Here is a 17581-nt window from a genome sequence, read left to right on the forward strand (position 1 = left end):
AGGACAGGGGGAAGCAGCAGAGACACGGCGGGTAAAATAAACAAGCCTTTCACCGTAACACGGCTGGCAGGGGAGGGGGCGGAGAGGGGAGAGGTGCGACACGGCAGTAGGAGGAGGAGGGGGGAGGAGAGTAGGGGAGGCACGGCCTAGCGGCAGGCAGGCAGGGGAGGAGAGGAGGAGGGGGGAGGAGAGTAGGGGAGGCACGGCCTAGCGGCCGTGCAATCAAGTAGTGAGGGGGCGGAGTTGTGGGAAGGCTGAGAGAGAGAGTAGGCGGCTGGGTGCATGTGCACGCGCTTTTAAGCTCAATGCACATGCGCATTGAGCTTAAAAGTCACGGGCACTGCAAGGAATCGCCACGATTCCTTGCAAGTTAGATAAAGTGTGGATGAGCCCCTATAGTCTCGCTTGCTCGATGCGCATGCGCATCGACAGGCGAGACCTAAAAACGGTGTTTGGACAGAATATTGTTTCCACAATATCATGTACACAACATATTGTGTCAAGAATATCAAGGACAAAAATATTGTGACTGTAAGTTTCTATGGGTAAGCAAAGTTTTACTATATGTAACTCCACATATATGTTCCGTGACAAAATGCATAAATATCTTCAAGGAATGTCGATGAGGAGTTGAGACTAGTAAATCTATACTTACCTATTTGCACTTCTCCATATTTTGGTCCTCTACATTTTTATGTTTAAAATTTCTTTATTGATTTATACACTTTCAACAAATGTAATCACAGCAATGATGAAATATGCTTTGTTAAATCCCACGAACTTGGGAGAGGCGATAAAGCTTATCTACTTAACAACCCCAACATCCTCCCCCCCCCAAAGTCCCTCCCCCTCCCTCTAGCAGTATAGTGGCCGAACCTATTATGTCCCATCGCTGTCTGCATTTGGTCTGTGAGGCACAATAGTCGCAAATATTTAGGGCAAGTGAGTTCTTTAAATTCAGAGGGGAGTTGCGATAAAACGTTTTTCCAGAGGGCAGGGAATGAGGCACTCTGATCGGTGAGTGAGAGGGAAATCCGCTCCATGCCAAGACTGTGCCACATCTGATGCAACCATCCTGTGTGGGTGGGTGGGCGGGCGGCCTGTCCCCAATGTGAGAGGACATTTTGGAGGGACGCCCCCAGGGCCAGTGCTATTTGAAGACCTCTGTGTGATTTAAGAGGGAACATGAGGGCGTTTGGTAAGCCTAGGAGAATGTATGCTGGAAACTGGAGCAGTTCAGTGTCGAAATGAGTATCTATATCCTTGAGTACCTGTGCCCAATAGGGAGTTAGTTAAGGGCTGTCCCACAATAGGTGGGTCAGAGTGCCAGGTGAACCACATCCACGCCAGCACAAAGGGTCTTTTGTTGGATTGCCTTTGTGGAGCCTGACAGGAGTGAAATACCAATAGGTTGTTATTTTAGTGGCGGTTTCTACACTAGCCACGTTACGTGCAGTATGCTTGGCTCTGTAGTATATGTCCTCCCATTCTCGCTGGGTAAGTGTACAATCTAATTCTAGTTCCCATCTCTTTTGGCTCGGCGTCTTATGAGGCGTGGGGCTTGTCTTATTAAACAGTATATCTGCGATATAAGGTGGGCATCATTAGATTTGGATAATAGCCACTTCTCAAACGCGGTACGGTGGAACTGTGCTAGCGAGCGGATACTTGAGTGCATGACTCAGCGTCTTATTTATTGATAGCGAAACCGTTCAGTTTCTGGACTCTTTTTTTTTTTTTTACATGATATTCTGTCCATGCGATATTTTTAGCATCCATATTCTATCAGACAACCAGAGAAAACATGTCCCATGTCAGAAGCTGTATTCTCCAGATTTCTGTGATAGGCAGCATGTTTCAAGTTGGACACCTTAATGTTTAAATGCTCCTCCTTTAGCAGCCGACAATCAGGCTTACACCTCCAGCTGCTGTCTCGAGAGTCAAGCCAAGCTCTTCTATATAAGGTCCAATACAAAGGTAAGAGAGCTTTCTCCAACCGTGGTCATATCCTCAGGAACTCTTTGTGCTTCATGCTATCTGCCTCAGTAAAGGTCTGAAATCACATTCATTTAGTAAGATAACACACAGCTGGCACCATAAGACATCTTCTAATCAGACCTAGCAGAATACCCACTCAAACACCATCACAATGTCCAGACCTTGGTAGGATATCTCATTATGAACACTACAGAAAGAACTCCAGTCCACACTATGGTGAACATCTTGGAATCCCGATGGGCGCTGGAAATGGAGTCAACGGTCAATGCTTGGCCTTCACCTATCAGAGATGGCCTCAGCAATTATGTGATAAGAGTATCACCTACATATGGCGATTGTGTAACGCACCGTGCAACAACATAATAAATAAGTATGCATCCATGCAGACAGACGGCGCCCAAATAACTGTTGCAACTCGGATGCATCTAGCCGCATGTACAAGGAATGTCACAACCCAACTAGAGATAGAAGCCATGCCCCCTCCCTAAAATTAAGCAAAAGCAAAGGGAACTTGGTTCAAGCCTACACTGTGCCCAAGCAGTTTAACAACACTTGCAGCATAACACAGTGCTTAATTTGTGGAGGTTATTGCAAGTGGTGGACAACAGCAGTCATTTTGGAGAACAGAATTTATTTTCCATGTGTTTGTGATCAGATTTTGAGCTAGAGTGCGAGAAGAAAAGCAAGAAAGAAGGTTGAAGACAAAAGACTGGATAACTGTGACAAAGGAGGAAGTGGGGATGAAAAAGAAACTGCCAACGTTAAAGAGACAGGAAGTGTAGGGTGTAAGAAGAACATGGCACAAGGTGAAATCAAGACTAAGCAGACTAGGTATTTGGCAACCAGCGCTTAATTTGTGGCAGTACAGAGAGGTGCTAGGCACCAGCACTCATTTTGGGTATCAGAACTTATTTTATTTTTCATCATCAGACTTGGCCCAGAGCATGAAAGAGAAAGGCTGAAAAGTGAGAAAAAGACAGGAAAACAGTGGCAAAGGGAGAAAGCAAGAATGAAGAAGAACCTACAAGAGGGAGGCAAAAAAGACAGGAAGTGATCCAAGATGTGATCCAAAACGATCAGGAAGTGATCCAAGAAGTGATCCAAAACGATCCAAGATGGCCACCGGGTGGGAGCTCCTGGTCAGAGCTCCGAGTGCGTGGGGTTCCAATTCTGGACTTAATCCCCGTTAGCACCCGCATCTTCGAGGACCCAACAAAGAGTAACTGGAGCAAGTAACTGGATGAAAGTAGTGATATTACCTGGTCTGGGGACGGCTGCTGCCCGGGCGTTGGACATCACACGAGCTGCCTAGCTGCCTCGAGATCGGCTGCTGAGAGGACGGCTACTGCTCTGGCGCTGGACCTTGGAGACGCTGAAGCTGGACGTTGGCGCTGGACATTGGAGGCGCTTAAGCTGGTCTCTGGAGGTGCTGGAGTCCGGGATCGCCCTGAGGTCGAAGGAAGGCGCCCGTTCTACACCGGACCACTCTGAAGAGCTGCGCACCGCAGGAGCCGCCTACATCAGGGAGCTCTCTTGGATCGGTGAGCCCTGTGCTGCCTGCGGGAGGGCGCCTGCCCGCAGAGGCTTGCCTGCTAACACCGGAGCGGCTCCACAGGAGTCACGGCGGAGATCAGCCCAGCTGCACCGGGACCAAGGTGGACCGAGCACCGAGCACCGGACCCATCCCCCCCCCCTTCTCTAAATTGGCAGATGCTGGCCGCTACAGGGGTACAACGGACAACAGGCGCAGCAGGGGAGCACCGCGGGACGAACACCGGACCCCGCCTCCACGCATGAGCTGAAACAACGGACCCCCCTCCACCCAGAAGCCGCCGATTGCAACGGACCCCCTCCCCCCACCCAGAAGCCGCCGTAGCCGCCGAAGCAACGGACGCCCCCCCCCCCAGAAGCCACCGATTGCACACCGGGATGAGGACAGCACCCCCCTCCCCGCAGTAAAGGAACTCTCCCACCCGCCCCGCAGTAAAGGAACACCAACGGACTGGAGGGCTGAGAGGAGCAGCTGACGCCGGCATGGAAATAGTTTGCAGTCACTGGTGAGCACATTAGCGTGCAGCGGACACAGTCCTTAACTACAAGAGAAGGTATTTATGTACATTTTCTTTGGCTCTGAACTTTGCTGTTACTTGTACAAAATGGCGGGGGTCGAAAAAAAAAACAAGAACCTAAGGCCATAAATCACCTACTGTGCCCACGAGAGTCCATCGTGATGAGTCTCCCCCACAGAGGGAGAAACGAAACTTATCTCACTGCTCACAAGCATGGAAATAGAAAGAGGACTAAATGTCTGATCTCACTGCTCACAAAGCATGGAAATAAATAGTGGACTAATGTCTCTTCTCCCCATATGTGGTGGCCATTTTGACACAGTCTCCCCCCTCGGACCACCATCGTGGCTAATCATTCTTTTGCACCTTATGTACTAAGATCTGGTCTCCTCAGGCTATTTCTAATCGTATTTGGCACTGTCCCCGTAACCTCCTTTCCTTCACCTGTGACACAACGAACGCTACCTCACACCCAGCTTGGAACTAACTGGGCTTGCTTCAAACGGAACCTGGAACCTCTCCACTCTGCTCACAGGCAATAACAACAAATAAAGGAATAGCGTCTCCAGTCCCCCTACATGGCGGCCATTTAAGACTGACCTCTCTCTCTACTCAGCGGCCATCACGGACTAGTCATTGCCTTTTACCGCAGGCTCCAATTTTATTTTAAGTATTTTATCTTATTGTCTTATTACTGGATCACGACACTTTATGCATTGCTTTCACACTGCCATCGTATATTCTAGTGTCATATTGTTATTGCTGCTATATATATGCACACTTATGGGACTTAGTAACTCATTAGTAGTTTAGCCCTATTCTAGCCTGTATTTTATTGTATTTTTATTGTAGGGCCATATTGTTATTACTGCAATATGTATGCACATTTAGGGGACTTAGCAACTATTTAGTAGTTTAGCTCTATTCTAGCCTGTATTTTATATGCGACAAGCTGCACATATCTCACCTCTATCCCCATCATTCACTGTCCGCTTCCACATTTACTTATTTTCTTATTGGGTTTTCATTGTAAGCTATGTCACGATATTGCACTGATTATTACGACCTCATCCAACTCTCTCTGGTAGGCAAACTGCGCCCAGCCACTTTCTAAGCCTAGACTACATTGCTGCTACCATGTACACTCTGATATGTAACTAAGCCTCCACCTAATAGGCCTTACCTCGCATAGCTGGTCACACGGTGTAAGTTGACTGCTACCTTGTATATAGGATACATCTGATAAGATGCTCCCACGCACTGGCTGTTCGGGGATCACACTGATGTCCACCCCCTATATCTATGCTCACTCACAAGTGTCCTCCTTGGCCTTGTAACTAGCGGCTGACAGCGTGTACTATCGCCCTAGTTCAGACACCTAACACCACAGCCTCTCTAAAATGGAGCTCAACGGCAAGCACACTTTTAGAATTAACTACCCCTCCACCCCTCTCTCCAAAAATGCCACTAAACGTTTCAAACACAACTTCTTGAGGGCGCACCCGGAAACACCCTTTGCCGACACCTACTTCTCATCGGGCAATGGAGCCCTGAACACTGATTTCATCTTCCACACCTCACGCAGAGCCCAATGGAGAAAAACTTTCCTATCTCTACTCACAGTCTCCATCACCAAGAAAACAGCCCATGGCTCAACTCTCACCATCACACCTTCCCACCTCTTCCCTGGCAGGTCTACCATTACAATCTATAATACCGGGATTGTCCTGATCCAAGCCACGGACAAGAACCTGGAACTACTAGACAACCTGTTCCCCAAGTTCAAAGAGCACCTCTCCAAGCTGCGGACCCGAACCCAGAAGTCCGCCAGCACTATCCCCCCTGACCTCGCAGCCACCACCTACTACACCTCTACCCCCAGCACCCCAGTAAATGGCCCACCTGCTGTTAACGCACGCCACTCCCCAAGGACAGTCACGAATATCCCCGCCGCACATACTAGTAGCCCCTCCAACACGACACTTCTTATCCCCACCTACACCCCCTCCATCCATCTCCCCTCGGACAGATCATCCCCCATCCACAACACTCCACCATTTGAACAAGCCATCGCCCAAAGTTTATCCACCCCCTCTCATCCCCCCCTCGACAGACACCTTTCCCTCCCCATCTCTCTCTCCACTCCCACCCACGTGTCTCTCACACCCGACACAACAACTCCCACCCACAACACGCCTACATCTGCACACACCATCACGCGGAGTTTATCCACCCAACAACCCCATCCCCCCCACGGCAGACTCCTCTCCCTTCCCCGCTCCCTCCCCACTCCCACTCATAACGTTATCCCCCTCCCAACTCAAGATACAGAACATACCTCCTCCCTTACCCTAGCACCCCCCTCTCTCCCACCTCCTATTCTGAGCCCTCACTACCCTCCTGTCTCCCCCACTGTCTTCAACCTTCACTCACTCTTCTACTCACCTGTATCGTCTCCCACTGAAGTCACTATCTATGCTTCCCACCCACCGCCTGCCTCACCTTCACCACTCACACCCCTCGCCCACAAACACGTCCACACCTTGAATACCATCCCACCCATTAGCACCGCGGAACACCTCAACAACCCTCCTGACTTGACCTTATCCACACTCCAACAAGTCAAGGAGGAAATTTTACAAATCAAAAAAGACATCCACGCAATCAAAGACCTTCTCTCCTCACAGCCCAGTCTACCTCCCACCATCCCATTACCCTACAAACGACGCACCCTTCCTACATACACTCGCCCCCGACGACTCCAGCAATGGTCCACTATCCCCGTTCGCAATAACTCCCACCGCCCCCGTCGTGTTCTCAGCCCCTTGTCTGACCTCGACCTTTGCTCTCTCCTACACTCTTATGGCCCAGGTCCGGTAAAAGGTTTTTCCAATTCACACATCCCCATACCCACAATTCCCACAAACGCTCTGAGGCTCCCAACACTCAACAACAGAGGCTCCGTCCCTAACAACCTCAGGAAAGTTCCCCTCACACTAGAAAGCTCGTCCACCCTTCTCTGTCCCAAACTCAAATGCATCCTACTAAACTGCAGATCGGCCCAGAGACATTCCTCCGACATCGCGGATCTTGTCTCAAATAGGGAGCTAGACCTAGCCTTTCTAACGGAAACGTGGCTCACTGAAGCCTCCACCCCGATTATGGACATACTAGTCCCCCCCAATTATCACATCATTAGGTTGGACAGGCCTCCTGGCAAGACGGGCGGGGGAATTGCATGCATTGTTAAGAGCAACATCTCCGTTACTCAAGTCACCTCCCCCTCCCTTTCCTCCTGTGAACTCCTCTGCCTAGACATCATCAGTGAGGGCAAACAAGTATGTACTTTACATCTCATTTATCACCCGCCTGGTGACAATCTCATATTCACCCAACAAGTCATGGACCTGATCACTTCCAACGCCGGTCGGCAGATCACTCAAGTCTACCTGGGTGACTTCAATCTCCACTGGAACGATCAGAAAGACACTGCAGTGAATAGTCTAAAAACTTTCCTCAATGCGCTTGACCTCACCCAATTATGCGATAAACCAACACACGACAAAGGCGCGATACTCGATCTCATCATTGCCAAAGAGAACGCTATTCAATTGGAAGCGATTCTACCCTGCGATTGGTCAGATCACCACATTATCACCTTCTTTATCAACGAAAAAGTTAAACCTAACCCTACTCAACCAATCAAATCCAAAACATGGAAAAGGGATTTGAAGAATCTTAACCCCTCCACCCTACCTCCCCACATCGGCAACCTCCTCCTTCCCCCTTCAGGTGCCTCAGATGTTCAATCACTGACTGACCACTACCTTGACTCTATGAATACAATAGTCAATGAAGTCGCCCCTCTGCAACTGAAGAGAGTCTCCACCAAAATCTCTAACCCATGGTATGATGACAGTCTCAATGACGAAAGGCGTAATATGCGAATGGCAGAGCGCACCTGGAGATCGGACCCTTCAGCACTGCATCTCAAAAAGCTCAAGAACAAGAGAAATGCCTACTTTAGGAAAATAAAGCGCACAAAGTCGGACTTCTTCAGCCGCCAGTTGGACCAAGCGAAGAATAGGCCAAGAAAACTGTTCGAGTTAATCAAGACCCAAACAAAGGCACAACCCACACAAGCAAATAGCACAACAAATGACACTCCACACTGTGAAGCCTTCTCTGCTTTCTTTAAACATAAGACTGACAACATAAGAAATGGCCTCATAATGGATGTAAATCGATACTCCAACTACACCAGAATGGCTGACACTCAACCTAAAAACAAGGCATCTTGGCAGTACTTCGACACCTACTCGGAAGAAGCTATACACAAACTGCTCTGCACTTTGAAGCCCTCTAATCACCTCACAGACCCTCTACCTGCTAATGCGGTAAAAGACTTTACCCCCTTGCTCCTCCCTCTCTGGACCAAGATCATTAACAGCTCGTTGCGACAAGGACACATTCCAGACTCCCTTAAGGTGGGGCAAGTCACGCCTATACTCAAAAAACCTACAGCTGATCCGTCTGACCTAAACAATTATCGACCCATCACCAATATCCCCACCCTGGCCAAACTGTTGGAGAAATGTGTCCAACTCCAACTAACAAAACACATTGATAAATTTGACCTCCTCAACCCTCATCAATCAGGTTTCAGAGCGAAACATAGCACGGAAACAGCTATGACACACATAATTGATGACGCCCTCCAAATTCTGGATCGTAATGAGTCCTGCCTCCTCATCCTTCTTGATCTCTCGTCAGCATTTGACACGGTCAAACATGAGAACTTGTTGGAGCTGCTAAGTACTAGGATGGGGCTATCGGGAACTGTTCTCAAATGGTTTTCGTCTTTCCTTCACAACCGGTCTCAGAGGTTCAAGATCGACAATGTACTATCTACACCGGTGCCTGCAGATCTTGGGGTTCCACAAGGATCCACCCTCTCTCCTACACTGTTCAACCTCGTTATGGAACCCCTCGCCACCTTGCTTCAAGCATCCAATGTTCAATTCCATATGTACGCTGATGACACGCAACTCTACCTAAAGTTACAGTCCCCGGAAGATATCAAACAGCTGAATTCCACGCTTATTAACACCCAATCCTGGCTGGCCGATAATCACCTCAAACTAAATGCTCTAAAAACTGAGTTCCTACTCATCTCACCTCCGGCGAAAATCTCCACCACCCAAACATGGCTCAACAACCTAACAGCACTCAATGTCCAACCTACCATCGTGGACTCGGCGAAATCCCTAGGCATCACACTCGACGCCAAGCTCGACATGCAGCAGCACGTCAGCAAAGCCACAAAAGCAGCTAATTTCCAAATTAACACGCTGAGGAAAATTAAACCCTTCCTCCCTGCCAAAGACTTCCAAACTGCTGTACAAGCTCTAGTCATCCCTCGAATAGACTACGGAATTGCGACCCTCAGCGGTCTCCCGCTATCCACAACAGCACCCTTAAGAGCCTCCCTGAACGCTGCCGCGAGACTCATTACTGGCTCAAGAAAGCACTCGCACATATCCCCAGACCTAAAGTCTCTAAAATGGCTGCCTTTTGAAGCCAGAATACAGCTAAAAATTGCAACTATGACACACGCGGCCGTGCACCACAAGGCACCCTACTACCTCGCTCAAAAGCTGTCTATATCAGGAGGGTCGAGATCCAATAGGAGTACTAAAAATCTACTCCTGAAACCTCGTAGATTTCGGAAAGCGAAAACTTACAAACGCTCCTTCTCAGGAATGGCACCCAGGATCTGGAATGCGCTCCCTCCTGAAACAAGGCTAATCACCTCCACTGCACTCTTCAAGAAAGAGGTGAAAACAATGCTCCTGGCCAAGATCTCCTGATCGCTACAGATGTTGGGTCAGAGACTCTGCATTGCTTGTATCGCTGCTCTGCCTATCCTCGACTTGTTGGGGGCACTATTACGCTACTCTATTACTACCGACCAAGATATGATACACGTTGGTTTACTGATCCACCTGTACGCCATGGTAGTGGGATCAATGACCTGTGCTGCTATATACTACTCCCTTACCTGATCATATATGGAGTGGTTTTATGTTTGTTTTTTCATCCATGTTATTACCATGTTACTTACCATGTTATTACCATGTTATTACCATGTTACCATGTTACCTACCTGATCATATATGGATTGGTTTTATGTTTGTTTTTATCATCCATGTTATTACCTTGTCACTGATTATTATACTGTTCCCATTATCTCTGTTTACTCTGTTGCCCCTTCCCTGTTTGTGAAGCGCTCTGATATCTGTAAGGATCTTGTTCGCGCTATATAAAACTTTGAATAAATAAATAAATAAATAAGTGTGGGGTGAAATCAAAACCAAGAAGCCTTGTTACGCCAACCCAGCATTTGACTGTGAAGTTGTGGGCTTCGTAGAATAATGTTTACGCGCAGCATCAGTGCTTTTCTTTATGTGTGGTTCATTTTATTTTTTGCAGTTTTATTTAGCTCAAACTTGATGCAAGCAAGAGAATTGCAGCACTTTACATGAGTACCAGATTACATTAAACAGGGTTACTTTTTATTTTAGACACAGGGAGATGAGTGATTTGCCCGGAATGATAGGATATTGAGCCGACGGTGAACTCGAACCTTGTTCCCCGCTTTCAATGTTGGCAGCTCTGGGAGTTTGGCCACATCTCCTCCTCTTTAAGAAACGCTCCTAAGAAGGCCTTTGTGAAATCCTTTCTCTGTGGCCCCTTAGCAGCCAGGCTGCCCAGCTTCAGAGCTGCTCATTGAAGGAAGAGTTGTATGATGCAGTAGTAAAGGGGTCAGCCATCACGTTCCCCATACCATTTTTATTTTATTTTTTTATTTATAAAGTTCTCTATAGCGCGAACATGATCCCGAAGGATATCAGAGCGCTTTACAAAAAGAGGGTAGGAAGGTAATAAGTTGCAGTATAGCTGTATTGTCTAGGTGCCATATTTGGTGCAGTTGTTGCTGTCTGGATCGACACATTTTTCTGCTAGCAGGCACACAGGTTATAATGGCACCATGTAAGATGCCCACCTGTTAATTTGTCAAAAGTATTACCTGTAATAGGTTATTCTGCTGAGATCCATTCTCTTAGAAACAGATAAGACCCCTATGCGGGCCGAATAATGAAGAGAGTAAGGGCCTACCAGGATGAGATAGATGCCTGTGTCAAGAGCACTTAGGCTTGTGCCCTGCCTACAAATGTGTCACAAAGGCAGCCGCCATGCTGTAGACTGTAGAGACAACACTGTGCAAGACCCAGGCAGGAGGCCAGCAATGTATCAAGTCTCGTGACCCAGAAGCCCACCACCAGACTCATTAAACCCGCAGCAGCCGCCATTAAACTCGGATTTCGAAGGCAACAACAGACTTGGACATTCTGAAGAAAGGAGCACGTCAGAGCTTTTAGAGCTAGGCCGGTCTGGCTACTGAGAGGTGGTGTTTGTGGTCAGACGCCCAGCTGCAGAAATCTGGAGGCAAACTGCAAGTTATGTTTAAATGGCACAGCTCTTCATCCTCGTGAGGTAGATAAGTGCTGCTGGGTGCAGATAACAACACTAATTCATCCTTGTGAGGGAGATACGTGCTGTTGGGTGCAGATAACAACACTAATTCATCCTTGTGAGGGAGATACGTGCTGTTGGGTGCAGATAACAACACGAATTCATCCTTGTGAGGGAGATACGTGCTGTTGGGTGCAGATAACAACACTAATTCATCCTTGTGAGGGAGATACGTGCTGTTGGGTGCAGATACCAACATTAACAGCTGCCAAAACAGACAATTAAGTTACTAATAATTATGCTCAACATTAATGAGCGGTTTGATTGTACTGTAATGGACATATATAGAGCTTTCCGGCCCCTTGCAAGGCTCAAGGCGCTTGCTATCATTATTATTATCACAGATCTAGCTTGACACAGAGCAGGTGTTCCCAAAGGGTCAAGGACATTTGCGCCTGTCAGGAACTAGCACAGCCACAGCTCCCTTAAGTTACTAGCACAGGTGCTCCACAGGTACTGCGCTTCATTGCTTAATTCTGTCCACTCTGCAAATGACCCAGACATGTCTCATATGTTGTTAGGTTTCCCTAAAACTGTGGAGTGGAGAACACAGTTAAGCCCCTGCACTTGGGATAACCTTTCTCCTCAGGATTTTTTGCATTTTGTCTTCTTTTCTGGTTATTAAGAAACTGCTCGAAGAATCTATTTAATCCCACTATTGTAAGTTTTGCAGTTTGTACAAGTAAGACCTGCGTTATTCTATCTGCAGTCACTCCCGGCTGTGTGCTCCACGTATTGTGTAGCTCGCTTTCTCGCCTGGTCTTTGCGGCTGAGAAGGTCCTTTGATAAGGGGAGTGTTGATATGTAAATGCTGTTAGTCTTGTAGGATGAAGCTGATTGTGGACATGTACTTATCATCATTGCTTTTTTAAGATTATTTATTTAAAGATCCGGTTCTCTTAATCTTTTAGATGCGATGTATAGATTTCTTTATGTATTTCTTTTTATTGACACAATTCACCTATTGAGAAAGTTCTCCGTATATTATATGACCGTTATGCTTTTTTATGGGATATAAGCGGCTCACTGCCATAGCATTGGCATTGTTCTACATTTTAACGGATGTGAATTGTGTTTAAGTATTTATGACTATTATACTTTTGGGGTCTTTAGACCGAATAAAGTTATTTTGATGATGATGATGACCCAGACATATAGAGTTGCAATTACAGGGTTGGAGGTCAGAATAAAAGGTTCATATCTTTTATTCTCACAATAAAAGGTGCATGCCTTTTATCCTCACAATGCACACAACTGGAGATTGGAAAGTAGGCGCGAAAAGGAAAACAAGGTAAGTCGGCCTGACTCATGAGAGAGCCACAAGCCTCCCAATCAACAAATAAATAAAATAGGTGATAACCTCCCTGAACACATCAGCACTTCTTGAGCTCCACAAGAGGCTAAGACCTGACTCTTCGTATAAGCACCTCGAGGACCAAACTACACACCTGCCCAAGCGCCTGGATACCCTCTCGGGTGATCAGTGCGCTATATTAATCAACATAACATTTTGGAAAGTATTAAGAGGCTCTGCCACGAGGTCTATCGACAGGAAAGATTTGGGGCAGAAACGTGTTAGCACGTCTGGGGTTCGTTCCCAAAGTCAAGCTGGCTGCACAGCATCTGAGCTCAAATGTAGCACGAAGCCATTCTAGCGCTCTGAAGTGGCGACGTGTAGCGCTATACAAAAATTCCTCAGTGATTTAGTAAATAAATGAACAAGGCGAGGCTCAGCTGCTGGGATAAAGGACCATCCACCCTGTAAGTTCTTTTTAGACCTGCGCTCACTCTGGATCAACAATACCCCCCTCCAGGGACCGCTCATAAAGCGCTGCGGGGCAGCCTTACCTCCTTCTCCGATATGTAGAGCTGGTCCCCCTTCAGGATCACATAGCGGTTCTTCCAGATCTCCCGAAAGATCCCCTTGCCACAGAATTTCCGGATCCACCCCACCTTCTCCGGCTGCGAGGGCGGCTGGCTCCCATCCTGCGGACCCTGGGGGGAGCAGACACAAGATCGATCATCAGCGCGTCGGGATCAGTCAGTGGCGACCCCCGGGCAGCCAGCCACAGAGCGTATCACCGGGCACTTTACTCCCCGGGGGGCTGGGCACACCCTCTGCCCGTCTGACGGGAGACGGCTGCGCTTTGTCCATCCAGCGAGACCTCCGCAGACGCGCAAAGTCAGAGATACGGGAGTGATGTCGTGTGGATGTGATGCGGCGCCCAGAGCCTGCTTCAACCCGAATAATAGACATTATGATGTGGCTGTGGCAGGCTTGAGTGGCTGCCACATGCACGGGGCGCACAAGGGGAGAGGGGGGGGTCTGTTGCAGCCGCACGAGGCGCCCCCTCCTCCCTGCACAGCGAGGATCCCCCCAGCAGCAGGGGCTTGGCTGGGTGGGGCAGAGGGCGGCCGGGGTTCCCGCTAGACGTGGGGTGCAAACATGCAGGGGGCAGTCATTTCAACTTACCTTTTTGGTGGAATTGTTTTTCTTCATTATTCCAGAGTAGTGGCGGCGCGGGCGGGGGTCCCGGGGTGGGCCGCAGGCTGTGCCTTGTAGAGGGGGTGCTGAGGGGCGCCCCCCGCTCCCCGTCACCCTGGGCGCGGATCAGAGAGCAGGGCGTCCGGCCGCATTGACTCTGGGCGGCTTCTGGTGGCTGCACGCAGGCATCAGCGCGCTCCCTCTCCCCCGCCTCCTCCGGGGCTCTCTTCCTCTCAGGGGCTCGCTGCTCAGGGCTCAGCAGCTCCATCTATGGTGAGGCGGCCTCTGATGTCACGGGCGGAGGAGAACAGGCAAATTACTACGCGGCCGGGGGGAGAGAGGGGCTTCTCCTTTGTGTGGGACCGTCTCAGACGGCGGGGGGCTGGGGGCGGCGCGGGCGGGGGCTGCGGGGTGACTGGGCGGAGGATGGCGCCTCGCCTGGGCCCATCTCTGCTAGCAGGTCCCTGTCCCGTAGACGGGGCTTCCCACGGCTCTGGAGGGGCCACACATGGGTGGGGCTGGAGGGAAATGTGTTCAATGTGTGTGTAACGGAGACCACTTATTTATATAGCGCTTTGTGCGTGCGCCTAGCCGAATTTCTCTTCCATCACTATTCTAGTTAGATTTCAAAGATGCGCCCATTTGCCACTGTTTGTATCGTTTTCAACGCATACGCTAAATTAAAAAAATCACAAAATGTATAGAATAGGTCGAATCTTATTTCTTAAAAGTTTTCTTTTTAAAAAACTGCTGTTTTTAAATGTGTCATAGTCTAAGTAAGCACATGACTTAACTATTCATATTTCACCATATTAATTCATCACTAATCCTTTATGGGCTTCCTGAATAGCGTGCGCGCGTCAACACCCCATCAGGGGTAACAAGCGCTATATAAATACAAACCTTTTTCCTCACAAGCGCTATATAAATACTAACCTTTTTCCTCCTCTATCCTTCTGCTATCATTCCAAATCCAAATAACTGACTAACCTATCCACCACTTAAAATGTCCTTGCATGTTTCACTATACTAATTCAACAATAATCCTCTATGGGTCCCGGAGTAGCGAGCTACTCGCCGAAAAAGCGCTTCGACGCCTCGTCAGGGGTAGTAAGCGCTATATAAATGCAATTACAATACAAATACAATGGTGGTGTTCGTATAGTGTCTGCAAAAAGTATGTCCCGGTTTTGCAACATTTCCGTCACCGACAGGAGTCTGAAAGATCATAGCATGTTATGTTTAAGGTCAAAAGTGTTTTGGGGCTGATTGGATCCTGTCCCCAGCTCCGTTTGCCCTCACTTTTGCCCCACCCCACCAGAACTGTGGAGGACACAGAAAAAAAGACAGACACAGCACCTTGACACACACATTATTAGAGCTACGTACATTTCACAGCATATGTATGTGTATATATATATATATATATATATATATATATATATATATTGACTCCAATATTGCATGACAAAAACAGGTCTTTATTTCTCAGAAAGCCATATGATGCGTTTCGGACATCAGAGTGTCCTTGATCACATGCGGAAACGCAGTCTGCCTACATTTTTATATGGCTTTGTGAGAAATAATTACCTGTTTTTTTGCCACGCAATATTTGAGTCAGTGACTCTCTCTGAGCCGGCTGGAAGTGGGGAGAGCCAGTATCCTGCTCGATATATATATATCAAACAGGATACTGGCTCTCCCCACTTCCAGCCGGCGAAGAGAGAGTTACTGACTCCAATATTGCGTGGCAAAAACAGGTCTTTATTTCTCAGAAAGCCATATGACGCGTTTCGGGCATCAGAGTGTCCTTGATCACATGCGGAACGCAGTCTGCCTACATTTTTATACTATTGTGTTTTACTTCCCCCGTGTCACGTGATAGATGCACATAAACAGCATACTATGTTGCAATATCTCACATAGTCTGTTTTCCGATCTGTATGCTCTATGAATCAGGCAATTGTAATTTCCAATGTGCTGTAAATGTGTTTTCAGCAGGCGACATTTCAATGAGGCTAGCATGTTTGAAAAAGCACATTTGAAAAAGCACATTTTTTCTATAACTACATAAATACAAATACATTATTGCATAAATTAAGCATTGGTTCAATTGTTACATTCGAATTTATCTAAACTCAATAAATACATATATATATTTAAATATTATACAATTAATTGCATGATAAATAATATACAGTGTAAAAAACCTTTTATATTGCTGCATGAATGAAGTGTGAAACATTTGATATTGGTTAATCGACTGAACTGTGCAAAGACCCACCCGACATCACATAAGTTCTTCATATTAATATCACGCTTGATGTGACCGCTCTGTACACCAGCATTAATCATCTGGATGGTGTACGGGCGGTGGAATATTTCCTGAGGACTAAACCTGCTCTCATGTTAAATCATAATAGAATGATCAGTGATATGATTCAAATATGTCTCAATAACAACTACTTTCTCTTCCAGAATCAGATTTTCCAGCAATTAAGGGGTGTGCCGATGGGGGCCTGCTTCTCTCCCAGCTACGCGTGCTTGCACATGGGGCTGTGGGAGGAGCAGGTCCTCAGGACCACATATGAAGAGTCCATGTCCAGGAATATCATGGCATGGTACAGGTTTATAGATGACCTCTTTATAATCTGGAAGGGCCCAGAATCAAGTGTGGAGACATTCATTGAAAGTATCAATGTGAACAATTTAAATCTGAAGTTCACTGGTCATGTGAGCAGCTCCTCAGTTAACTTCCTTGATGTGGAGGTTTATATTGAGAATGGCAGGATAGAGACCAGGTTGCATCGCAAAGATACAGCAGGGAACACAGTCCTGCATGCCACAAGTCACCACCCTGGTCATCTGGTCCGCAGCATCCCCTACGGGGAGATGCTGAGAATCAGACGAATCTGCAGCACAGACAAAGAGTGCAGACAGGCCCAAATGAGAAGTAGAGAGAGATTCCTAACTAGGGTGTATTCAATGGCTGTGATAGATAAAGCCATCACAAAAGCCAACCAGAACCAAGATCAATTGACCCAGGGGGAAGGTACATTGACACCATCAATCACTGATAAACCGGTTTCAGATCAACCGAGGCTCATAACTACATATAGCAGGCAGCATAAGCAATTACGTACCATCATTCGTAAGAACTGGGCGATTGTGCAGGGCGACCCCATCATTGGTAAGACACTATCAAAAACTCCAGCAAATACATTCAGCCGAGCACGCTCGATGAGTGATATGCTCGTAAAAAGCAGCCCGGAAGTGTTCAGTAGCTGCTCCTGGCTACAAACCACTAAAGGTTTTTTTAAATGTGCCTCGTGCAAGGCCTGTAAACTGGGGAAAAATAGGACGTGTTACACCACCCCATTCAGTGATGTGCCAGTGCCCATCTCTAAAAAGCTAACGTGTGAATCAGATTTTG

The 17581-nt window shown here is 47.6% G+C and overlaps 1 protein-coding gene across 1 annotated transcript in view; it reads right to left on the minus strand.

Moving 5' to 3' along the window:
- The window catches only part of PLEKHO1 (pleckstrin homology domain containing O1), a 145879-nt gene extending 131558 nt beyond the window's left edge, over nt 1-14321 (minus strand). The window contains exons 1-2 of the mRNA XM_078670863.1: nt 14137-14321; nt 13512-13658 (exon numbers count right to left, since the gene is read on the minus strand). Coding sequence (XP_078526989.1) covers nt 13512-13658; nt 14137-14163 — 174 coding nt within the window. The 5' untranslated portion in view covers nt 14164-14321. The remainder of the gene's footprint in view (nt 1-13511; nt 13659-14136) is intronic.
- Nucleotides 14322-17581: the final 3260 nt, after the last annotated feature.

The sequence above is a fragment of the Lissotriton helveticus genome, chromosome 12, assembly GCF_964261635.1.
Source record: "Lissotriton helveticus chromosome 12, aLisHel1.1, whole genome shotgun sequence".
Lineage (NCBI taxonomy): Eukaryota > Metazoa > Chordata > Amphibia > Caudata > Salamandridae > Lissotriton > Lissotriton helveticus.